The sequence below is a fragment of the Anneissia japonica genome, unplaced genomic scaffold (assembly GCF_011630105.1).
Source record: "Anneissia japonica isolate Jap-2015-1 unplaced genomic scaffold, ASM1163010v1 scaffold287922_len478547_cov175, whole genome shotgun sequence".
Taxonomy (NCBI): Eukaryota; Metazoa; Echinodermata; class Crinoidea; order Comatulida; family Comatulidae; genus Anneissia; species Anneissia japonica.
In genome coordinates this window covers 299,139-326,519 of record NW_022692572.1, presented here as the reverse complement: position 1 = coordinate 326,519, position 27,381 = coordinate 299,139, and the positions used below count along the sequence as shown (strand labels likewise).

The window sequence follows — 27,381 nt, the reverse complement described above, 5'->3', positions numbered from 1 at the left end:
ACCAGGAGTTGGAACGACTCCCTGGACCAACTATTATCCTGCCTAGGCCCTACCTACCTTTTCATATTCCAATTCTAAGCCTAGTGTAGAAGGTTAGGGCCTAGTGTCGATCTGAATTCTCTTTCAAACTTTGAAGATTCCACTCCTCAAGTTTTTCCGATACATAGCTCGTCATTTTAAAACAAGAATAACCACTTTGAACAACAATCAATCGGACATCAAGTTTACCGCGTCGTCGTGATGAAAACTTTGAGCGCGAACAATAAAATGGCTAACAAACGCTGTCACTTAAGACGTCACATATTCATAAACCAATCAGAAATGAGATGAGTATATCTTCACCAGATTCTGTGTTGAGTAGGATTTTAACATTATTTTGGTTAGCGTTAATAACCAGGAGCATTGGTAAAATAGACCAGGAAATATTCACCACCTATTTTTTAGAGTGTAGCGTAATCACTTCCTACATTTAAATTTGTTCCCTGCGTCTTTGAAATCTAGAAGCCTCAAATATTCTTATTAAATTTTCAGCTTCTTTAGTTTATTAGGGTCCATTGATTCAAGGAATTCCTTAATTTTTCATACAAAATATTAAATCTAAAGTGACTTTCATTCGGGTCCTAATTTACCTTGCTTAACTTTTACAAATGTCATTTTTTCAATTACCACTCGATTGGGCGAGTGTTTGCCCTCTCTTTCTGCAAGTACTGTATGTGTTGTAGTTCTAGGTGTTAAAAAACCAGCCTAGAATTCATTGCAGTGCACGATATGGCGATTGAATTAATTAGCCTTTTGCACGCAAATCTAAAAAAGATCAAGCAAACGGTTGGGGATAGGAAAATAACATTGGGAGTTGCTGTGATGGTGTCACAATTGACTTATAAATTATATTATTAACCAGTGTTGTGTATTTAATACTATCATGGGCACATCATAAATGATCACGATACACTTTCCTTGTTGAGCAAAGTGACCTTGGTTAAAGGACATCAACACATTTTGTAATATATAAATTAAAAAATGTAGACCCATGACACGGAGCCTGTTCGAAATTGAAAGTGGTTTAGATAAATACTACAACTTGTTCAATAAGTCGCCACAATATATATTTTGGTTTAAGACTGGGAGCTAGATTCGATCATTAGGGCGCATGCTATTTTCTAGCCATTTGCTATTTTTATTATTTATTGTTATTGAATTATTATTGTGTAAAAAATGGGTAATAAATGAAGAAAGAAAGAAAGAAAGAATGAAAGAAAGAAGATACCTCTAAATCTCATACTTTGTTAGGTGGATTAATGGAAATTTGGAATAAATTTTATTTATACTAAAATGTTTGCTGTACCAGCTTATGTATGAGTTACTGCCAAATCAGTATGCTTTATACAGTAGATAGAAGCTGTAATTGTTACAAATAAAACATCTCAACTATAATTGCTGACAATGCAATTAATAAGTAAATGCCTGAATACATTGATCAAATTATATTTTCATGTAATACTTGTATTATGTTTTGATATTTGAAGTATTGGATTGAATACAAAATAACACAAAATGTTATAATGGACAACTGTACAATTACATTTTCAGACTGGAAATGTTGGTGTAACTACAAATTATTTCACTAATTTTCTTTTAAATCTAAATGTTAAAAATGTAATTTAATAATTTTTTAATAAGTCTTGTAATTATTATTTAAATGTTTTGATACCCTTGCATTTTCAATTATATTATTAATACTATCTCAATTCATTGCTATAATGCTGTACATTTTATTTTGAAACCAAGAAACTGTTTATGTCTGTAGATCAATCTCAGTAGTTATGCTAAATAGCAAAGATTGTAGAAAAGATTGTAGAAAGTCCAAGATCACTGAAAATGATCGCATAATGTCAAACAATATGCTTTTTTGGAAGAACTACTTAACTTAATGCCTCCAGCATGTACGGTAATTTAGAATTGACTAGATTTCTATAAATGACTGCAAAATGATAGCCAAGTGCTTTACTAATATATCAAAATGTTTTGACGTAATTGATCATAAATTACTAAAAAAGTAAATGTGGTTCCCAAATGAACTTGCTGAAGGAAAGTAAAGTATGTAGTTTATCAATTAATTTTTTTCTGGCAGAGCCAGTGCACCTGTACTATTTGCATAACAACGTTAATTATTTATTTTTGTACTTGAATTTTTTACTTAATCATCCTAATTAATTGTATGCCTTATTGTAGATTATTTATGTGTTTAGTGGGTTTGTGATGTTGTTTTGTAATGTTTTTTCTCCCCTTTTTGAATGAGAGATTGCAATAAAGTTCTTCGTATTTCGTATATGATTTAAGATGATTCAAGATTCAAAGATTTCTTTATTGTCCAAAAAGGGAGATATATGGCAGAAACATTTTAATTTCAATAAATATAAACATACATAATAAAAACAGATGTTACAATAATATAATACTACACACATAAATATATCCAAAACAACAGCTAATATTAAATGTAAAACACAAATTGCAAGAAGTGAAACCAAATTGAGTTCATAATTGAGATTATTGCACATTTGATGGAGTATGATGGATATAAATAGTAAATATAAGTTGCAAGGCACATGATGCGATGTCTAACCAATTGGCGGTACCTGCGGCGGATCTGAGGAGCAGGCTCAGTGGCATTATCATTGTGTCGAAAACGCTGCTTTCAAAACGTATTTGTATTTGTAGTTGGAAAGTGCCATTTCCAGGAATCTAGAGGTGTCTATTTTTTTTAATTTGCTCACCTCAGCCCCTGCCATGGCTGGGGCTGAGGTGAGTAAGGGTGAGCCCTTTTTGTGGTATCAGACTCCTCATTGGCAAATTTCTGGCGCTTCATTGTTTTTAAATACTTAGTACATGATTGGATTTTTTTGTGTTCGGAAAATTTCTAGTGGAGTGGGTAGAAGAACCTGCGAGTTTGTTTTTTATCCCCCACCCTTCTCCATGCTACTGCATTCCATCATTATCACAAAACAACGCTAATAATAGGCCTATTAGGAAGACTTTGTAGGCCTATAAAAGAGAATTAGTGTTGTTGACTTTGAAAACATAATTAGAATAATACCTCCACAATTTACGTCAGCCCGCTGCTGGTCTCAAGAAGTTGTACTGGCCACCAGCTTAAAAAGTTTAGAGGTTTTATAGAAATTAAGGTGGAGAATCTCAATTCTGTCTTTTATCATGTAAAATAACACAAATTTTCCCAGGGCCTTATGCCCGTAGACTCCAACTAGGGGCCACTGTGGGTCCCCTGGCCCCCAGCCTAATTGCCTGATGCGCTCGCAAGACTTGACCCAATTCAATTTTCAATTTTAATTTAAATTTAAGTTGGTTGGATCAAGTACCACAAATTCATTTTTGAGCATATCATCAATCACTTTCTCTGCTAGTTTACAGCATTCCATTGGTATTCTATTGGATAGGAGGTGCCTGAGTCCTGGGATGGCCGAGACTCAACTGGTGCCGGACAGGGCACATTTTGATAAATCCCTGCTCAGCGACGAGGGTGTATCCCCATACTGCGGTTTGGGTGCTGGCTAGGGTTTATTTTTTTTTCTAGTTACATCTGCTCACTTGTTCTGCGAATAGAGATTTTCGTATTTTGCACAATATAAATGAATAACCTTTAACCCTCTGTAAAATAAAAGACAGTGTTAGTTTTTCGTTAACATTCACTTTAAACTTGAAATTCATGTACAAAAAAAATATTTAATCATTTTAAAGGCTTACTATATTTTAAAAAAATTAGTCATTTGGAATTGAAAAAAATAATGAATGTATTTGAATGACGTCTTTCTGTGTCTCAATTTAATTGCACGATTTCAAGGTCAAGTCTCTGCACACAATGTTTAATTTATAGTTAATGTTAATGTTATACATACTGTATAAATAAGTGGAGACAGCATAATCTGAAAGGTACTAAAGTTAGAATCGACATCAACTCTGATGTGGTGAATATTTTAGAAAATTAACCACAGAATAGAATATAGATTCATATACTGTAAGAAAAAATATGTTTCTGTCTGACGAGAAAGCCATTAGTTTACTGTAAAGTTTTGGCACAAATGATTTGTCTTTTTAGTCAGGGACAAGATTTTAAAATTTCCAATTTCAATTGGAAAATAAAACCAATTATTAGTTTTTAATTGTTCTCTATCAACCATTAAAAAAAAATTATGTACATTATATTATATCCTCTTAAGAAGTTTCTGTATTATCAATTATAGTAATCTGTTGTAATTTTACTGTTAAATGATAAATACACTAAAACCTGCCATAACGACTTGCTAAGATTCAAGAATATTTCTTAGAAAAACAATGTATTGCTATGTTATGTTTGTTGCCGTTGGTCTAGCATTTAAAAAAAAAAATGAGTTTATCAATAAATTTACACTTATTTAGTAAATTGATTCCTCTGAATGAAAAAAACTAGACTTTTCATTATTGTGTAATAATCAGTTAGATAATGAATGTCATGATGCATAAGAGTAGAGTAATTTTCCATCATTTTGTACCTAGAGCCTTATTTAATATGAACAAACAGTCGTATAAGAATTACACACTACATTATGACAACATTTGCATGATTATTTTCAGATAAAGAATTAATACTCTAGTCATAGCAGAAGAACAACTGTGTAATATTTCAATACATGACATTGTATTTTTTAGTATGTCTAGAGACATTTCCATTCTAGATTTTATTATTTGTTTTTTGTTATAATGCCTTTTCTTTAGGTTGCAAAGTGCTCGGTTTTCCCTAGTCATTGGTCCATGTGCTTAAGTGTTGAGTCATGATGGCATAGTAGCAGGCAACCCCATCAGGTACCCATTCCTGGTTGGATAGAAGCAACCCAGATAAAGTGCCTTTGCTCAAGAACTCAAGCGAAGTGCACAGCGGGGGATTGAAACCCAGACCTCAAGGTTGGGAACTGACCATTTATTACTCTGCACCAAACCACTTATGACAATAGATTGTGCTTTAGAAACATTTTTGATCCATTAAAATTCAGACACATTTACAAAATACTGTATATGAAGATTTGTTTTTAAGTAATACTGTATTGTTTTGTTTTGGTATGATTTTTATAGAAATAATTTGTTTAATTTATTTTATTTTAAGAACTTGCTAGACCAAAGGAAGTTGTTCCCTAATTGAGTTTACATCCTGTCGAATGTTTATGTAATTTGTTATAGCAAGCCAAAAGTTGTGTTATGTTTATTTACTCCATGCTCTTTGCCTACAGTATATGTGGTTTTGTTGCTGGCCTCCGACATGAGCATCTTTTGTAATATGAATTAAAAAAAATGATTGGGTCTGGTTTATAAAACAGAGATGTTCTTGAGTGCAAGTATCAATGTAGCTTCGAGTCACCAGGTGTTTGTCGAAATAAAAACCTGCCATATGTTTCTTGAAATTTAATGAGACTGACATTGAGATAACAGGTATAATTAGCTATTAAAAAACATGGTTATACTATATTTTCACATTCATGTATTAGTAGAACATAACATTTCCGTAGTCTCTGAATTTTTCAATGTTATTGTCATTGCAGATATTCTGTATTTTCCCCATTAAAGAGGAAGAGTATCATAAATTTGTAATCAGAGTGGTTTAATTCTTTTCGGCAGAGTAATTGTGCAAAAAATAATTGAAATTTCAGTCATGAAGTTGTAAACATGTTGAAGAATGTTAGATTAAAATCTTAAGTATGAAAGATTAAACCTACGAATGTCATGATAAACCTGGATTTTTTTACAGATGTGTAATAAAACCAGTAGGGAGCCCTCAAGGGCCTGAATATTAATGTAGTTTAAAAGGATCGTCTCTTCCACAGTTCAAAATGTCAAAATGATGCTTGTAAAGCAATGACATGAATATTAATCAACTGACTACGTTGTTATGGTAACTATGTTAACAGCAGAGTGAAAAGATGACTTGATTTCAACACACTTCGTAGTATAAAAATGAGCTGGCAAAGCATGTAAAGGCAATTATGTGATGTCTTTGATGTGCAATGTGATCCCGATAGCAATTTGTCAATGACCTTTTTAAACATATTGAACATCACAACCTTGAGATTATCTTGTTTTTACAATGCACATTACAATGGTTCATCATGAAGCAAAAATTAATAATTCCAAATTATCAGATATAAGAATAATCTCTAAAAAAGTTCCATATTTAGCAAACATTAACATTAATTTATTAATGGCGTAATCTGTTGAGAAATTTCTGCTTTGGCTGCTCTGTCTTGCTTAATAAATTCTCACTATTTTTTTTTCTATTTGTAGCAGTTGGCTATTATTGATGCCTCTTGTGCTTTACAGTTGAGATGAGTGTGTCTTTTAAATTTTTTGATCTATTAGTCTTGAAATTTAAATTTGGCTGCAGCCATGGTTGCTGTGTGTTTATTTGTTAGATGTAACTTTATAATAATAATTATAATCATTAAAATATAAAATGATTAAGGAAAGATTGAGAATAACATACAGTAATGTTAAGCTATTTTAGGATTGGTAAAGTTGATCACTTTCATATTTTCGTCATTCTAGAAGGAGATAACATAATAATTATCGAACAAGCATATTGATCAAGAAAAGATGGATGTGAATATAATACAGTACTTTTATCGCTTTCTCATAATTCATTCATTTCTCGTCATTCTAATTTTTTTTGGTTGATACAATTCAGTAATAATTATCATTCAAACATTTATTGATCAAGGATTACCGGTGTACAGTGATCGCTTTCTTTATAATTCGCCTTTCTAGAATTCTTTAAAAGTCATTAGAAAGTATAATACATACTCCAAGTATTGAAATACATGCCATTGTGTTGGGATTCAATATTTCGACATTAATTATGTCATCAGGAATAAAAGTCATTGACATAGAAAAGATAAATTCATTTTAGGCAAAACCTTTTTTATACTTTGTTTTGCGAGCCTTCCAACCATCATTAAGTTCATTTTAAATAAAAATTAAATTAAATTTTTGGCCAGTAAGCCACAAAAAAAAAAAATGGACATTAAAATAAAAAACCAATTCGCATTTTTTTTTGTATGCCTTCCACACCCCTGAGATATCATAAAATAAGGCATATATATTTCTTCCTTAATTATATAAATTTAAAGCATATTATTAATCTCATTACTACACTGAATTGAAATTGAATTGAATACATTCATCAATAAAATTTTATTTTCCATTTTTTCTCTGCCTTGATACTTTTATTAAGCAAAAATCATTTTGCTTAATAAGAAAACAAAATTTTATTTTCTGATCTTTACAAAAATAGGTTCTGAAAAACAAGGTATTAATAATAAAGTCATTCTAATGTAAGGTAGTCGAATGGCCGGGGCGCCGCAACCTACAGCTATAATATCGGCGCTAGTTCGAACGGCCCGCTCACCTATGGTTCAGGAGGTGAAACAAGTCTTCTTGGATAAGGACCATAAACCATAGGCCCAGTGTACACAATTGGCTCATGCACTATAAAATACCCAGTACATCTTTTGAGACGATTAGGGGTTACCCAGGTGTACTGGTCCATATTGCCTGACGGGGGAGGGGGGGCAAGAGGTCCCCGACGAGGGGGGCCGATGCCCCGACGAGGGGTCAGATATATTCCCGACGAAGGGTCGGATTTCCCCGACGAAGGGTCCAATTTCCCCGACGAAAGCAAAGTAGGCGTGGTCAAGCTTCGATTAAAAGGTTTCGAAAGTGGTCCTGGGGGTGAAGCCCCCCCCCCAAAAAAAATTTTGACAATTTAGGGGTTTCAAAGGCTTATTTAATCGATTTTATTATAGTCTACTAATACCTAGAAGATACATATAATTTTTTTTTCTCCCCGACAAATTGTGCTTTTTCTCCTGCTATTCCCGATAGCGGGCCCTGGCCCCGGCAGATATGAAGAGGCCATTAGGGGAGAAGAAAATTACTGTATGAGCTACTATAGTCCACGCTTTGAGCACTCTAATCTTCATGAAATAATGCTATATAAACGATGTAATGTATATTTTGTATGTTATTATGTAGGATAGCTAGAAGGATCGCTTTTTTATAATTCATTATTCTAGAATTCTTACCTTTTGGATAAAATTAAATAGCAGTGTTTCCATTTGTTTACACTTCTCCAACCAAAAACTTAATAAAATCCCCCTCCCCCCTCCCCACAAAAAGTTTGACTAAATGCTTGTCTTCAGAGCATGCAGTGGTATTGTAATTCATTGAAACATTTCTATTCAGGTTGTGAACCTTGTTAACGAGGGTTCGAACACACTCTGACAATTCTCAGCTGGCCATCCTAATAGTTGCTCCAGGTTGCACTGTTGACAGATTGTGAAGTGGCTCTCGCTATGTTTCAGCCATTGGTACGAGTGTTTCATGGCTTATAAATCAAATAAATATTGTGGCTGCCTCTCATTAATATTGATGGTAACACCAGGCCTGATATACCAAGATATACAAAAACAAAAGGTACTATAAGGATTGACCAACTGGTAAACAATATATTGCTATACAAAATTGAGAAAACGTCACACACTATTTACTATGGCCTCATGTCTGTCATTTTTCGGAGTCACCATACTCATTTTATTTACGTATAATCAGTGAATCCTTTGGTTTTTGTTATATGTTATTAGGGTGTTTGGTCTCGAATTAATCAGACAGGTGTTGGCCTCGCCTGACCGACTCAAATTTTACGAAATTCAGGATCGGCATTTTAGTTTATTTTTTTTTACTACAAGGAACAATATTTTTTTTTTCATGAGCTAATAAGGCTGAAATAACCTTGGACTAGGCTAGGAGGCCAAGGCCTAGCCTATTTTGGTGCATGGTACGCGATGCGAATCCAAAATTGTTGTATTATTTTGTGTATTTTATACCTTTTGAAACGTAAACACATTTTTGGTTAAAATAAAAAAATCGCAGCTTTTAACATAATGGCCATCTTCATATTGATGGATTAAATAATATCACAATTCTTAGCAGGAGGACCGTTTAGGCATGTCATTATTTTGGTTACAAGGCCATCAGCTATTGAGCATGCACTTTATGTTTAATGATAATGTTTACTTTATAGTGGAGTATTCTGAAGCTTTTGTTGCTTGCAATAAAACAAAAAGGTCATCATTAAGAATTTAATGTTGCAAAGATATTTTAGTGGTTTTAAGGCACTGATGGAAGTTGTGTGTTGGATGTAAGTATGCAGTAAATCATTTGTACACTGTGTCCAACTGTAAATAGAATCAAATTAATGTGCTGCCCATTAGGCTAGAATGTGTATTTTGTATATTAAGCTGCTGCAACCCATTATGAATTGCAACAAAGTAGCTTTAACAACTTGCATTTCAATTGCATTCAGGCAGGTTTTTTTGGTTTTCAAATTATTAAAGTGACCCTCTGACATACTGACCTCAATTAATATTTAGCAGGTAATCAATGCCTTCTATAAATTAAAAAACCCAGGGCTGTCCATTCTTGACGCAGGGTTCCCGGAACGCCGCCCTCAGCGGCGAGTGCGAAGCACAACTCACGGTCAAAAGTGGAACGTGAAATTTGGATGTGGTTTTGTAGTCAGATTTGCGAGAAAAACTTCAGCTACCTGTATTTCTCGACTAAGACGTCAGTGGGAGCTGTAATTTGTATGGCAAGGAGATTGTGCAACCTTTCATTCGTATTAAGGGAATTTACGCCCATAAACTTTGTAGTTATTAATATTTTGGTTATAATAGAAAATATTCATTTTTTGGTGACGTCACACTCACATTGGTTAGCATGCATACGTCATAAGCTAGATACGTCACCTTTTCCCGGTAAGGCAAACTTTCCCGGTGGCGTGCTTTTTTCATGGATAAACAAACACCTCTGCTTTGCACATGGATGCTTTGCCCAAGCCAGGGCTACAAGAGCCGCATTGTTAGCATTGTATAATACTTAAAACAAGGTACCAAATGAATTATTCTTAGTTATTTTTTTTCTTATTTTAATTTATTTCTTCCGAAAGTGTACTCTCTATCACATATAATTCCACTGTCTTAGTTATATAATAGGCCTAGTAGGCCTAGTCTTATGCCTCATCGTCCCCCGCTACACAGTACATCAGCAGCCCCTCCCCCATACAGTACAGACGTTTGCTAGGTAACAACATGATTGCACCTTCCTTCCCAGGTGTTCATGTAAACATTGACATAATTGTTAGCTAACCAGTTGTGTGTATTTCTTTGTGAAAATGAGTACTGCGGCGTACTCATTTTCACAAAGCATTTGCATCCCCTCCTGGAAAGAGGGATTCGAAATTTGTCTCCATATCTTCGCTAATTGAATTAATCACCGTAATTTAGCTTACACTTTTGAATTTAGGGAGCACTTAAAATGTGAAATAATCATTTCACTACCCGACAAACTCTGAACTTTATTCATTCATTAGGCCTAATAGTTTCCTATATACTCCAACATCACTGGCGCATGGTAACAACCAACTGACTGCAGACCATTTCCAGTCACACATTACTCTCCATAACACAGCACCCACTAGTTCCGTCACCTCTGGATTTTTGTCATTTGATTGTATTTTTATTGTAGCACACACAAAACCTTCTAAAGATTTTACATATTTGGTCAATTTGTATAAAAGAATGTACATCTAATATTTTCTATAAAGATATACATGATGAAGATATCCAAACTAGATTTGAACTCGTCATTGAGGACGAATTTGGTGATCCGCCGAACTTTGACCCTCAGGAAGCGCAAGCTGTGCGGGTTGAAATCTTTTTAAATTCTGAAAATGGCCTAAAATATGCTCTAGTTAGTTTTAAAAAAAGTGATATTAAACATTTGGAAAGATTTACGCGTGCATACGAGGACGTCTTGACGCCTGTGCACATGTTATTGGCAGAAAAAGTTTACTCGTGGCCCAGGATTTATCAATCTCATCTTAGCAAATGTCTTAAGTCAAAAAAGTTAAGATATCTTAAGCTGATTTATTACCCAATCTTTGCAAAATCTTTGCTTAAAAATGGTCTTAGATGGTGCCCACGTACAATCTTTCTAATTTTAAGAAATTTTTAAGCTAAGCAATATTGATAAATTTGACTAAAGCAAAAAAAGATGTACTTAAGACGAATTTAAGCTGAATTCTAGTTTGATAAATGTGGCCCCTTGTTATGAATACTGTGTCAGGAACCCAAAACGTGTAACAAAACGTAATTCCCAGCTTTAGTACATGCAGTGCGCGTGGAAATGAGCATACGGTGCGTAAATTACAGGAAGTTTTGGGATGCTGAAAATGACCTGAAACGTGATTTAAATTAATTGCAAAGTGATATCGGGAATTTCCAAATGTTACCGGACATGCACGTCACAACGTGCTTGTGGACGGTAATGGCACAAGAAATTGACCTTTTATCAGTCTGATATCAATAGCATCGAAATACAGTCGGCTGCCCTCTATCTGAATAGCGATATTGAGAATTTCCTAATTCTACCGTACATGCACATCACGACGTGCTAGTGCACAGTAATGGCACAAGAAATTGATCCTTGCCAAGAGTTAAAAACCTATTGGTTGGTAATGCCACACAAATTTTCTCTTCATAATGTACTATATCAATCTGATAGCGTCAAAATGCAGTCTGCCGCCTTCTATCGTCAATGATAATATTGATAAATTTAAAGAAAGAGTGATGAGAAGGTTCCAAAAATTCATTCTTTTTTACCATGATGACGTCATCAAAATAAAAAATAAAGGGGCACTTCCGTGTAATTAGCTAAAAATAAATCACTTGCAATAAATTGATTTGACATGGATTGACTCTTCTTTCGTAAATTTGTGATGAAATTTAAATAAATGTTTTCTTTTGCTATTGTTTTTTTTAAAATTTTATATAGGTCTAGTATTAATATTATTTTTTTGCAGCCAGAATTGCATATTTTACATCGACCCAGTCGTCTGTAATCACTTGTATTGTTTAAAATATTGTACATACTGTAATTTAATTCAACATTTTGTCAAATTAAAATATGTTGTTACCAAAAAAGTGTTTCCTTTCATTTGTACCTGCTTTGTTGCATATTATGATTTATTTGAAGATTGAAATTGTTTGAATGTGTGCGTGTTCTGCTGCATAACATTTTGTGAGATATAAACTGATAGTGTGTACGATAATAATAATAATAATAATAATAATAATAATGGAAACTATGAACAGGATACAAAATTAAAGTAAAGCATAATTTAAATCAAATAAAAACTGGTATATTTATCATCTTGGTATTTTTATTCACATAATAAAATATATATTGTCCTGCATAAAATAATACATTGTAGTTGAGAAACTAAATTGCACAACATTTTTAAGATGAAAATCAAACAATAGGATATAATGATGAGTTGGCCTGGGATACAAAATTAGAATACAAAATTAAAGTAAAGCTTAATTTAAATTAAATAAACACTGGTATATTTATCATCTTGGTATCTTTATTCACATAATAATAAAAAATATATATAGGCCTACATAATAATACATTGTAGTAGTTGAGAAACTGAATTTTGTAAAGATGAAAATAATCCCACTACAAATTTAAAAACACAGAATTATTAAGGAAAATATACAAATGAAGAATTGATTTTGTCGACGACGACAGTGTACTAGAAATAGGAGCCAAGCATTCCGATTGCCAATCTTTTAATAATATGCACGTATCGAAAACTAATTTGATGCGTGTCTAGTAAAGGCCGGGTCAGTCACTAAAAATAGACAGTTGAGAATGTTGCATTCACAACCAGTCTATTTATAGTGACAGTCAAGGGAGGTCATATATACTAAAAATAGACTGTTGATAACTGTGTGTAAATCTTAGCCAAAAACGGAGACCCGAGTGAAGAAATCTCAGGCAAGAAGATGTAAGTAGGCCTACTACTGTGTTAGCGATGGTCTTTAAATTTGCAGCAAATGGTGTGGTCTAAATGTTTCCGATTATGAATTAGTTGTATGACCAGACTTAATTTGACCGGCATTTGCGGTAGATTTAAACTCGTATGCAAGACGTTCGCAAAGCCTAAAAATAGGCCTGATTTTAGCATGATTTCACTGTATGTCGGCACAAAAGCGCACAAAGATCACTACATGTTTGATGCATGCGTACGGCATTGCTATTGGCCATAAGATGACTGAAAAGAATGGAAAATTGTGAAAACAATGTCAGGAACCCAAACTATGTAAAAAAACGTAATGTCTAGCTTCCGTACGTGCTGCGTGCGTAAAAATGCGCGCAAGTAGTGGAAAATTTCGAAAAATTTTGAAATGCTCAAAATGGCCTGTAACATGCTCTAATTTAGTTAAAAAGTGATTTCGAGCATTTTAAAATTTTGACGCACGCGTACGTGCGTGTAAAGTTTGGGTACATTACAAACAACATTGACCGGAAGTTTATGCTCATTATCATATCTGACAATAACAAGAGGTGATCGCTCGTGAAGCGGATCACCAAAAAGATAGTAATTACCGTAAAAATTTACCGTGTATACTTTCTTTTGAATTATTGTTTAATAATGTCTTTATTGTTAAATTTCAAAATAAGTTTTCAATGTTGCTATAATTACCTATTACAAAAATATGTGACACAAGTTTATTCAGTAGCATAGTACTTTTTCTTACAACACTTGATTTATAATTACTGATTGTGAATTGTAATTTTTTGGTGATCTGCTTCACATCTTTTTATTGTCAGAGATCATCATCATCATCTTTTTTTTTTATTCTACGTTTCTCCCCATATCTTGTTAGCAAGATATCTCAAAATTGGCACGAGATTCTTACATGCAGGCTTCAACAAATATTTAGCTTGGCCCGGAATATTCACAATAAGGTTTTCAAAGTGCGCAGTTATGCGTGACGTCATCTACACGCAATTTTGCGTTTTTATATTATCGATCATATCTGCCTAACCAAAAACAAAAAATATATATACTGTACTATCCTTGTATTCGTATAAAAATATCATATGGCCCATGTAGGCAAAGAAAAAGTAATTGTAGACCTACTGTACTAGATGAAGAACACATTGAACTGAGAATAAAGAAAACCGAAGTATATGCATATTGGCTGTGCAGTTTAGCTAGCCAACATGTACTGTTGATTGAACATTTACACCTACTAGTCTAGTAGTACTACTACAGTAGGCAGGCCTATTCACTGTTTGAACTGATTGCGGAGTTTCTTGGATTACAGACCTAACTATATTAGATGCATTTAATGCAGCAACATTTGATTAATAACGGTAATTTTATAGGTTTTAGAACCTGGAGTGTTTGGCCTTTTGAGGCCTGAGGGCCTACTGTAGTCTCCAAAGTATTAAACGCACCAGTGTGTGATACTGCTGCACTTCTCTCTTCTGTAGAATGTCAATTTCATTTTGCAAACACTTGGTTGGAATAAATACGTCTTGGTAATGACATCACTATCTTCAGCCTATTGTCTACCTGATTCATCATTTTAAATATATATTTATACAAATGCAAAGATAACTCAAGGAAGGGTTCATACTTCTTGTGAATCCTCTAGTACAAGGTAATATTACAAAATCCTATTAAATAAAGAATATAATTGATCATAATTCAACACATTCTGTTGTTTTAGACTTTGTCCTCATATTCTGATGAATTATTATGTTCTTTCCTTGATCCTGGTATATGTGAATTTCTTGCTCATAATTGAAAAAAGTAACTGCAAATTATATGAAAAATTGAAATACTGAACACTGATGTATTTCAAATTGACTATCAGTTTTAGTATGTCATGCATTTTGCCCTTTTGCAGAAACTACTGTAGGTCAAGATTTGTTGAATTCCTGTTTTCCATTTAGATGTTCCTATTTTTAGGCTTTTTTTTTTCTCTGCTGATCATTGAATGCCAACTGATCAACAAATATACAATATTTTTTTAAGTCCGGCTGTGGAGGAAAAATATGTTGATACGTTGTACAACTGATTTTTCCTAGACACAAAATGCACATTTGACGAAAAACTTGGGAACTGCTAATGAGACTAATCCAATTTTTTAAATATTTAAATATTTACATCCCTGAGAAAATACAAAGTAAAGTAATTGAATACACCACATATAAGACACAACTAATGTCACTAAATAGTACACAATAAAATGTGTCAGTTCCCACTTTGTTTTTGATTGAATTATTTTAAAAATTTAAATATTGTGATTATAAAAATGTATATATGTATATATATATATATATATAACGATCTGCAACACAGAATAAATCAGTGTTGTTGACTCTTGAAACATAAAACTTCATTAAATTAATATTTCTCATCCGTGTTTAGACAACTGAAGTACTGAATTCAAATAGGCTTATCAATTTAACTAACACAAGTCGCATTTTCATTCAGACGTAGATGATCAATACTTTTGAGTCGAGTTGCCGTGTGCACTTTGAAAAACCCATTGCATCTTTTGGAGGTTTGGTTCATTTCAGTCGCTGTCATTGTGGAATGATGTAAACTAACTAAATATAAGTGTTTCTTTATGGTAGCTAGGTAGCCATGTCTTGTTTTGTGTCACGCATGCTTAGTACCGTAGCCGGAGCCCCGTGTTTTCACCTACTGGTGCAAGGCTGATATTCAATTAATGTAAACATGGGGATGTGTGCTACTACTGTTGTTCTACTGTTTATGTGGTTTATGTTGTTGTTTTAGAGTGGATTGTGTTTAATTATGTTTCCAAAGTTTCTGTAATCCCAAAAATTATATTGGTGGTTGGCAGCATACAGTATATCACGTGTCTGTGTCAGTGGTGGCGCCAGAGGGGGGGGCTGAGGGGCTATAGCCCCTCCCCCATCGGGGAAGCATAGCCCCCCATCGAGGAAGACGATAAGTTTTGTCGGGGAACAAACAAATAAAAAAAAAATATTTACATGTAATATTCGTTTAGCCACCATATTGTTTGTGTTAACTTTCCATCACAACAACAACAACAACAACAATAAATAAAAATAATAATAATAATAATAGTAATAATAATAATATTTATTCAATGAGACTAATTAAAAATAATTTGCATTCTGTTATGACAAATACTCATTTAGATAGCCTCATGATGGTTGGAATATATCGTGATAGGTGAAGCAACCTCTACCATGAAAGCGTCGTTGACATGACAGATTTGTTGCAAAATTTCCAAAATATAGAATCTTATATAATTAGATGGTTACATTGCATACTCTTTGTTTCTTGTTTCATTCAAAATGTTTTGGTTTTGGAAGCTGATTTCAACATTAGAAAGCATAGCCTACATAAAGTCATATTATAGTAACTCGATGCCTATCAAATAAGTAATAAAAATTCGCCATAATTCATCAAATATCTGTGGCTTCCAGGGGGTGAATCCCCCTGGACCCCCACTAGGGGGGGGGCCCCTAGGCCAAGTGAGACTCGATTCGCTCCACTGGATTCGACTTTAGGTGGAGAGACCAATTTTCATTGTAGAAATGTGCTGGAGGATAAATATTGCTACTCCAGCTGTACATCATCAGCGTCACATCATTTAAAATTCCTTTATACTGTAAGAAGTAAGTTCAGTTTCTTTTATTCAAATCAAAATTGCAGCCAAGGCTGAATTATGATATCTACAAATAAAAAAAAAGGTAGGCAAATATTAAAACATCAAAACATCAATCAAACACAAGCACAAAACATGAAAAAAAGGAGATAAAAGTAACATTAAAATACATTAAAATTTGAAACATCAGAAGTACACAACAGGTTAAAAAAACATACGTAATAAAATCAATTATTTTATTATTAATTATTAAATCATTATAACTGTATTATTATATTTATTATTGTTATTATCAAATATAAAAATTAAAGAAGGAAAGAAAAAAACAATCATCTAAGCATTGCACACAAATTTAAATTTCAATTAAAATTACATCAAAATTGGGAAAGAACAATGCGACATGAAAAAAAGGGGCCAACATTTAAATTAAACAGAAAAAATGTCATTGTGAATGTCATTTAAATTGGACCAATAACCAATATGATGGTTTTGTAATGCATTTATTTAATTATTATTTTTGTTATATTATTTTTATACTGTCATTACAATAATAAATTAATAATTAACTATTAATTAATAGTTAATATTAATATAATTAACAATAATAATTACAGTAACAACCAATAATTAACTAACCATTAATCAATATAATTAATAAATAATATCAATAATAATCATAATTACTATCATTATTATTATTGACATTACTATAAGTATTATTATTGTTGTTAATTATTATTGCAGCTAAGCCAAAATCATTCATTTACCGTTGAAGTAAGAAATGGTATTGCACTTTTTCGATACCTTTTAACTCTACATTTATGGTGCTGATACCTCACTCTTCTAAGTTCCCTGTTGCTATTTTTAGCAGTATTAAACCATTTTTTGAAATGATTACAGTACTATTATTATGATTATGATTCAATCATATTGCTATGTTGTACTGTAAGCCTGAATGCCAAACAGGTACGGCATACTCAACACTCGGTCTTATCTAACAATTATACACTTCAACAAGGTCATGCTTTGGTAGATTGAACTTCCTTAATCTGCATAACATGTGCAGAAATCTACTTGCTTTAGAAATTTTCAAAATATAAATTAACGATCATAGACAAAACATGAGAGTATTGAAGTATGTGTACTTATAGTGATTAAACTTTAATAAAATATGTTGGCTCAACTTCCTCTGGGTATAGCTGAGTATCAGCTAAATGTTTTGTCATTAGGGATCACAAGTGGTAGGCGTCGACATGATGCATCTAAAAATGCATTATGTATGGAATTAAACACATTTGTATTTTAAATATTTTGTTATTGATGTAACATCTTGTTTTGTAGCCATTTCGGTCCTATTTATACACAAGTTATATTTTTTAATTGTAAAGTACAAGGATGTTTTAACATCGTACTCACAATAAATATTACGTCAGTGTCTCGGGATCTCTTTAGCATGATCAAAGATACATGGAAAGTGTTGACTAATTCCAATCTTATGCTGTGATCAGCAAGTTGTGGTGCCATCTGGAGTCACAATGATGAATTATGCATGAGAATCTTGAGGATATTTCCCGCACGATTAAAATCGTAACGGTATACTGGGTTTGGTCTACAGGAGCTCGTGTTTCGTACAGGTCATTCCATTCATAGAAAAAGCCTTTAATTGTGAAAGCGTACCTGTCATTAGCCATAGTAGCCTAGGTCAATACATATCACCGGCTGTATAAAATTTATTGTAAGATTGAAAATGTTAATCTTATTATTGTAGTAGTGATACTATGTACACATTTTAGTTATTGTTATTTATTCGTTAATGTTATTATATTAATATATAAATTTAATGTATTGGTTATAAGTATGAGTTACTATGTCCATGTTAAATTAATCTTAACTATTAAAATTGTATATTTAAATAATATAGTAATAGGCATAGCCGAGGTCTAGCCTAGAATAGGCCTAAACAAATGACTATATGTGAGTGTATAAAATATGAAAAATATTTAAAAAAAAAACATAAAATTGTGAAAGAATAAAGGAAGAATAGGAAAGAGATTTGGAGCGGCTGAAATATTTTCCGAAAATATACAATTACAATAGTAGTCAATATTGCTATTATTGCATTACATTTTTGTAAACAATTTTGGGCACTAATCGTCAGAGGTCTTGGTGCCACAGCCTACACTTTTCATAATTCAAAATCGATTAGTACCCAAAATTGTTTACAAAAACGTAATGCATCTTGAGGATATATCCCGCACCTTGAGGATATTTCCCGCACAATTAAAATTGTAACGGTACTGGGTTTGGTCTACAGGATTTTGTGTTTCGTACAGGTCATTCCATTCATAGAAAAAGCCTTTAATGGTAAAAGCGTACCTGTCATTAGCCATAGTAGCCTAGGTCAATACAACACCGGCTGTATAAAATTTATTATAAGATTGAAAATGTTACTCTTATTATTATAGTAGTGATACACTATGTACACAGTTTGGTTATTGTTATTTATTCGTTAACGTTATTATATTAATATATAAATTTAATGTATTGTTTAAGTATGAATTACTATGTCCATGTTAAATTAATCTTATCTATTAAAATTGTATATTTAAATAATATAGTAATAAGCATAGCCGAGGTCTAGCCTAGACTAGGCCTAAACAAATGACTATATGTGAGTGTATAAAATTATGAAAAATATGAAAAAATGCAAAATTGTGAAAGAATAAAGGAAGAATAGGAAAGAGACTTGGAGTGGCTGAAATATTTTCCGAAAATATACAAATTTTGGGCACTAATCGTCAGAGGTCTCGGTGCCACAGCCTACACTTTTCATAATTCGAAATCGAATCGGACCTTAAGTGATTTCCAAAAACTCTTTATATGAAATAAAGAATAATTAACGTTTAGAAAACAAACTAGAGGTAGTTTAGCTCATTCAGCTAATCTGGTGGTAGTCACTGTGTGTGCGCTGAACCGTGGAGATCTCTAGGTCCCCGGTTCAATTCCCATCGCTGCCTCTCCTTGTGTTTCAGCTAGAGGGCTGAAATACAAGTTACAATAGCGCAACGTCTTTCGGATGAGACGTTTAAGCCGTTGGTCCCGTGTGCATTTATGGCCCATGTGCACGTTAAAGAACACAGTACACTCTTTGGAAAAGAGTAGGGGATTGTCTCCCGGTGTACTGTCCAATCACCACCAGAAGGACCCCACTGGAAATAAGTCTTCTTCTAGACTTTCGTGGGCTATCCTTGGTGTTTACACCGAATAAATCCAATCCAAACTAAAACAATTGTACGTATACATGTACAATATGATCGGATGAACAAAATCATGGGTGCATCGCTGTATGTGTATGTGTTTCTGTTGTTTGTTCTGCTATATGATGACGTTCTTTTCCGTCTGTTTGAAGAATTTGCTCGTGTAGATACGCATGTAATTTTGTTCTGTATTTTTATGCATTGTTCTGTATGTACGCATCAACATCTACTTATTGAAACGTATGAAAAATAGGCCTACGTTAATTTTTAATGGATAAAAATAATTTAGTTTTTTAATCACTTATTTAATAATTAATTATCTAAATTACTTGATAAATTAATTATTAATATTAATGTTTACAGCATGACCCCAGTGATATCGGTGGCGTAGCGGAGAAAGAATTATTGGGTATCTGTTCTCTAGGGGTGTGTTTGGGCGAGAACGGGAGAAAGGTAAGGGTTCTTACCAGTATTGTATACAATAAAATACTACCGGTTTGTGCAGAACTCGGCTTCCAAAAAAAACCATTAAACTCACGGACGTAAAACCTAAGGTATTATGCAAATGATGAGTTTCTATCAAGTTGCACTGAGCCCTTGCATCACCCCACGCTTTAATTAAGAAATGGACTTTGGCGTTGGTCCACTGCATAATGTTGTTGTCTCAAAATCAAGTAATGAATTTACCGAAGCTTCAACAATAATAAAGCATACATTGCAAACTCCCAATAAATCACAGATGTGTATTTTGGGCATATAAACCATGAATAAACTTTCATTCATTGCACTGTGTGTGACTTTCTTAATTACACTTTGTAAACAATTAAGTGAGAGTTATGATTCAGTACTATTACCAACATGCAAGGTCATTGAAGGTAGTACCTGTTCCACTGTAAAGCAGCCTTCAGTTGTTTAATAGTCATAAGTCTTCATTAACATGTTGGATTATCAAATTAGCGAATATCAGCAGGCGGTCCGCGTTTGGGCTAGAACTGGAAATGGCAGTTTCCGGATTTATTCTGTGTTAGACTCTACAAAAACTCGCCCGAATGCACCCTAAGGCATGCAAGCGAAGCAAGCATTTAGATTGGGGCCTGCCAAGGCTCCCCCCTCCCCAGTTGGTAAGTAAATATATACATTATATGTTAGTTACAGTACTCTAACAAGTTTATTTATTACATTTAGCGCATAAATAACTAAATTTTCAACACATACAGATTTATTAAAATTTGTCTCTTTTCTATAACATGCACGGCCAACAATGAATGAAATTAATATGTGACCAATGCGGCCCTCCAACTGAATTTAGGTTGGTAGCCAGCCCAACGCTTTGCAACTGCTGACTTAAAAAGGTTTATTGAATTTACGTCATTTGAAAAAGTATTCCACAACCTAACTGACCTTATGGAAAAGTTATCATTTAGTTGTCTTGTATGATGTTGATCTTAAAATAATGGCTTCTGTGCTGATTAGTAGCTCTAGAATTTTAATTAACATTAATTTTTGTTTAGTAGATATTCAACTGAATGTCTACAATTAAATTCTTAGGCGCATGTGATGCTAGTGCTTACAGGATGCTTTTTACTATAATTGACGCAAAACTCAATCCAAAAGACAACTACTGTATCACAACCAATCACAGTTTAAATATATTTGATTAGCTAGGGAATGATGATCTACAGCTCAATTATAATCTGTTCCACATTTGAATAGCTTTTGCCTATATTTTCTATGGACCTCTCTCAACATCACTGTTTGACCTGAATTTTATTAATTTAAACATTTATCTCCATTGTACTCAATTTTATACTGCAGTCAGTTTATCACATTTCATAACATTTTTCATTGTTGTATTTTTTATGCTAAATTTTATATGGACCATTCAGAGTAAAGGAGGTTGGAATTATAAAAAAATATAACGCATTTTTGTATTGCACTTCATATAGACTGCTTTATTTATTTATTTATTTATTCAACCATATTTCGAGAGGGTGACCCATTCAGCGTGAGCTGATTTTAAGGGGCCCTCGACAATACAAGAACATATTTACAAAAAACAAACAGCAACAAGTTAAAAGATTATTTACAAACAAATTTGAGATGATAAAATTCAATAAAATACAAAGTGAAAAGCTTAAAAGTAGATAGAAATAAAGATTAAGTTGTACTATTATAAAATAAATAACTTTTTAATTTAGTTTTAAAATTGGAAAATGTGCTAGAGTTTCTTATAGAGACGTCAAGTGAGTTGATTAGAATATCTTCTAGTTCTACATTACATCAAATCTTCAAAACAACATTAACCTAACCTTCTGATAATTTAGAAAATTACAGAATAATAATGATTAATACTGTAATATTGAATACCTTTGTTAATAATTCCCAGATGAGAGCATAACTAATCTCATTATCCGTATCATTACAGGAATTGTGTTGAGCCCTCCAGTAGTAGGCAGTGGCATATCTAGGTGTATTGAATTGGGGCTGATGGGGGAAAGTGAAGGTCATTGTAGGGGGCCTCGATGATTATGTGAGGGGTGCTAACTCGCAAAAGAAGGTAATTTTAGGATATTTTTAACTAGTTGAGCATGATTTTTTTTTGGGGGGGGGGAATTTGCGAGTACTTTTTGGAGGGGTGTGCAGCCCCCGCCCACCCCCTAGATATGCAAATGATATTAGGTCACCCTTTTCTGACGATCCCCAACAGCGCCCCATTTTTTTAAAAGCCTGAAAATTTGTGTCGCTTGTATGAAAGCGATCAGGTTATGGATGGAAGATATTAGGGACTTTTCGAAGTCACGACGGAAACGTTACACGTCATAATTTGCATACTTAGCTCCGCCCACTTCAAAGTGCGCATGCGTAACTACACTGACAATTTTTCTTGCGTTCTGTTCAGGACATTAGTTTGATTGGTTTAGCGTACTCATGAAAACATTAGTTGTTTGAGTGGGTAGAGCTAAAATGATGTAAGGATTTTAGTAAAATAGAAATGCTGGTGAATCTGACCGATCAGCGAACAGCACTAAATTGTGGGTTTATTATATTACATCTTGAACCTTACATGTGACTTTTTGTGAGTAGGAGTTTTGGAAAAATGGAAACGACAAGGAATCCGACCGGTGAACTTACCGAAATTGAATCGTGAGTTTATTATATTAGATTATGTAAACAAATCATTTGTCAAATGCACATGTTTTATGTTTACATTCACAGAGTGCAAATTCACAGAACTCTGCAAAAAAGGAATACAGTAAATAAACTTAGGTGGATCCTCTATACAAAGACTGCTTATAAACTGAGCCTATGCCCTGGAGACATAGGCCGCCTAGGCCTAGATGTCTGTAACAGTGTAGGCAAGGCCTTCCCAAATAAATATAGGACTAGTTTGGCCCGCCACCCACTTTTTTTTTCAATATAGTATAAATAAAAGACAAATAAAAACAGAATTTGAAGAAGTTCTCTATTGGGCTACAATGCAAACTTATTACAGTAGTAGGTCTACCCAAATCGAGTAACTGTGTTTTTCAAAATCATGAAAAAACATAAATTGTTCCAAAAAAATAATTGAAAATTAATATAAATTGTGTTTAATTATATCATATTTTAATTATTTTATTTTTTGTTTTTTTTGTTTAGTGTAATTGCTAATCCCATCCAGATGGCTTTGCAGACTCAAGTAAGAAAAAGGTATTTGTATTGTTATATTATAGTATTTCATAAATTCAAGAATGGATACATTTTTTCATTTTCTTTTTTTTAAGTCCCTATTGTTCAACCTCTTTTATATTATCCTAATTTTTCAGAGTAGTCTGGAATGATAGTAAAGACATTTCTTTACTTAAGGAAATGATTGTAACAAATCCTTTCAGCTACAAGGAAAGAACCAGGGAAAGGGGTCAAATGTGGCAATCTGTGGCCTCTAATCTAAATGCCATGTGGGAAACTGATAAAACAGATAGCAGAGGATACAGGGAGCAATACAACCTGCTTAAGACAAAGCATGTAAAAAAAATGAATAAGGAAGAAAAAGCTTCGGGGATCTCCCCTAAAGAGACAGAAGTCGACAAGGCGATGGAGGAGCTGGTAAATCTTGAAAAGGAGTCTGAAACATCAAGTCTTCCATCTGATAATATAAAGAAAGAGAAGGAGGATGCGCAGGAAATGTGAAATAGATGTCTTAATGCCATGACACCAATTAAAATGTAAGATAGTTTGAATTTATATCCATATAAAAAAGGATAGTACTTCATAAACAATCAATCATGCTGAATCATTAAAAAAAATGTAGATGTGACTATGACAATATTTATTGATCTTATTTGTACTGCAGGACAAAGAGTGAAGATGTGCAAGACAAGAAAAGAAGGAAGTCGAATGAGACTATGCTCATGATCAAAGAAAAATTGGAGAGAGAATTAAAGTGGAGAAATGAAGAGAAAGAATTGAAAGAGAAGCAAATGGAGCAAGATGCAGAATTTAGAAAGCAAGAGGCTGCTGAAAGAACCAAACAAATAGAGTTGATGCAACAGCAAATGCTACAGCAAACTCAGCAGATGAACAATATTATGATAATGATGTTGGAAGTATTAAAAAATAAGTAATCAAATAATTATAAATATGTAATTAAAAGGTAATTTTAATAATTTAGCAGCCCCATGTTTTTTTTTATTCAGCTCTTTGTTCCATCTGCTTTTTTTGTTTAATGTTAAGCTTGCAAAATCTAGTTTACCTAACTCAAGTAACTTCTAAGTTGACCTTATTTTATATGCCAAAATTGTTGTGTATTCCCATTAACTAATGATCTGCAAGTCAAATTTTATCTAAATCTTAGGCAAGTTCACTATATCATATACTGTATAAATATAAATGAATAAACAAATTATAATCAAAATAGTTTAAATATTTTTAAATTGTATATTGTGTGTATACACTTAAATAAAACAATTTCCACAGATATACAGTATAGTTTTATGAATATTCATGTTTAATACTACTGCAAACCAATAAAAATCGTATCCAGGGAACAAACATTTCGTTATAATTTGTTACAAAGACTGTAGAAGAGGGAAGTGACAAACAACTACAAACAGCAAACTGTATCATTTGAACACTAACACTCCAAAACACAAGTGCAAAGAGGAATACATCACTACTTCATACTACAGTACTTGAAGAAAAGTTGTTATACAGCATTGATGGAGGTCATATAATTATTTAATTATTTAGCACTGAAGCAGTTACCAATGTGTTGCTGAATTGAAGAAACTTTTATTTGAGGGAAGGACTCTAATATACATTATTGCAAAGGCATCATCTTATTTGTTATGAGGCTCTAGGCTACTTTCACAAACAATTATTCCTAAAATTTTGTCTATACGCTTCGGGTACTAACTCATAAGCTTTAAGGATAGCCCCTTTCACTCTATCATAATCACCTCTCTCCTCAACGGACAAGCTGTCTCTTATACACATCTAGATGTGTATAAGAGACAGCTGAAGCAGTTACCAATGTGTTGCTGAATTGAAGAAACTTTTATTTGAGGGAAGGACTCTAATATACATTATTGCAAAGGCATCATCTTATTTGTCATGAGGCTCTAGGCTACTTTCACAAACAATTAGAATAGATATACATGTGATAGAACAGAGTAGGCCCTACTACTAGATTAAGGTAAGTAAAATTGTTTGTAATTTGGCTTCTTTAAATTTACTTCACCAATATACATTTGGCATAAATAAATAATAGGTAGGCTAGGCCCTAGGCCTAGAGAGGGATGTCCTTATCCTTATAAGGTGAATATATTAGGGAAAAATGTTGCTTAAATATAAATATTTAGAAACAGTAACATTATGATGTCCTAATTTTTTAACAACCACTCTAAAATGGTGGTAACTGAAACTCCTAACATTGGTGGGTCTACCCCAAAGACAGATGTTGTGACCGAAGAATTGTGTGTGCATTTGTGGGGAGGGCACACAGAAGGTAGATTTTGCCCACGGCACTCAGATTCATTTTTAGATTTTTCTTTAAATCTAAAAACGTGAAATAATTTACCACCTCATTGAATGTCCACTCTATGCTGACTCTAACAGAACTCAGTTAGCACTGTATTGTTCCTGAAGTTCTGTAAGATGATTTCCTTTAAATGGGCCTTGAAGTTGACGTCGTAACGGGTATGCCGGATCACCATATAAGCATAGTAGGACCAGTAGGACCAACTGAATATTGCTGGAATTGTTGGAGAAGCCCAGAATCTGCAAGCATACCACTATCATGCCGTTTTCCCAAGAAAGGGCCAGTCATATAAGCAATAAGTCCATTTGGTGTGGCAACCGACTGGAACTTAATGGCATGAACTCTGTCCATTGTACATCAGTCTTTGTCGTTCTCCTGGACAGCAAATGGGTCTAACTGTCCCATCGATGAATCCCCAGCAGTTGTCTAGTGGAGCACCTTTTGCATATGTACTGCATCAGCAAAGTTTTGCAAATTTTGTGGTGCCAGCCAAGGTTGATCCTGAGACGTTAATAAGTGATGAAAGTTGTTGTAGATTAATTCCAACACCTCATAAGTTGCCATACACAACTCTGGGACAGAACGGCCAAACATAGGAATTAAGTCTGCATAGCGACACGGATATGCACATCTTCTTAGCAGTGCACATAGTGCTTCTATCCCATCAAATATAGCCCCGTTACGAGCATATTTCACCAGGAATGTGGAAAACTTCATTCAGTTTAAGAATGTCATTCTTCTTGAATCTGAAATGAATTAAATCAAATTCGAAACCATGCATAATGTTGCCATATAGAAAATGAATTTCACTATGAAAAATAACATTGTTTCTTGTTTTGTGCTTTTTGTAATCCAATTGTGTGTGGGTTAATATTGTTATTGTCATTTAATTGTCAATTTAAAATTTCTATGTTTGTGCATTTCGTCAACTGATTTATAAAAGAAAAAATTATTTAATCACCCTCGCGCATATCTTCTAAGGTACTGAAAAAATAAAAATCAGTTTGGGGAAAAAATTGTAAATTTTATTTAATTTATTTTTACAATTTTTTTTATTTAATTGAACAGTTAGACCTAGACATAGTAGGCCTAGATATCATTCGTATTTTTTATTAATATGTTTTACCAAGGGTGAAATTTGGCAGTACGTATTGTTTTTATTCTATCAATCATGTTTTACCAAGGGTGATATTTTTCTTATTTCACAAAAAAAAAAATAAATAAATAAAGCAAAAAAAAACCTTTACTCATCACTTTTATTTACCATCCGGACTAGCTACATTAGAACAGATAGGGTGATAAACAAACTAATAATAATAAAGATAATATTTTTAGAATAGAGTCTTAGTTGTGTGTGAAAGATAATACATTCGATAAACATATATATAGGCCTAGGCCTAGGCCTAGGCCTAGACTAGCCGTCCTACCGTACTAGGGCCGGCCAGTCCCACAGTGGACTTAGGCCTACGCTAGGGCTGTCTCT

General features: G+C 33.3%; 2 protein-coding genes across 6 annotated transcripts in view; both read left to right on the top strand.

Annotated features, from left to right (window-relative positions):
• Positions 1-27,381, top strand: part of LOC117100358 (dehydrogenase/reductase SDR family member on chromosome X-like) — a 103,512-nt gene that overhangs the window by 54,082 nt on the left and 22,049 nt on the right. For 2 of the 5 annotated variants that reach the window (XM_033240021.1, XM_033240019.1), the window contains exons 4-5: positions 20,243-20,332; positions 22,305-22,436. Coding sequence is in view for 1 of the 5 variants with exons in the window: in XM_033240018.1 (XP_033095909.1) it covers positions 20,943-21,000 (58 nt within the window). In the remaining 4 variants the exon portion in view is untranslated. Of the gene's footprint in view, positions 1-20,242; positions 20,333-20,404; positions 21,001-22,304; positions 22,437-27,381 lie in introns of those variants that run through there. The other 3 variants (XM_033240020.1, XM_033240023.1, XM_033240018.1) reach the window with 3 other exon arrangements.
• On the top strand, positions 23,362-25,160 carry LOC117100359. Its single transcript, XM_033240025.1, has 3 exons — positions 23,362-23,569; positions 23,686-24,084; positions 24,213-25,160. Exons 1-2 carry the CDS (start codon positions 23,541-23,543, stop codon positions 24,047-24,049), a joined length of 393 nt encoding a protein of 130 aa, XP_033095916.1. The 5' UTR covers positions 23,362-23,540; the 3' UTR covers positions 24,050-24,084; positions 24,213-25,160.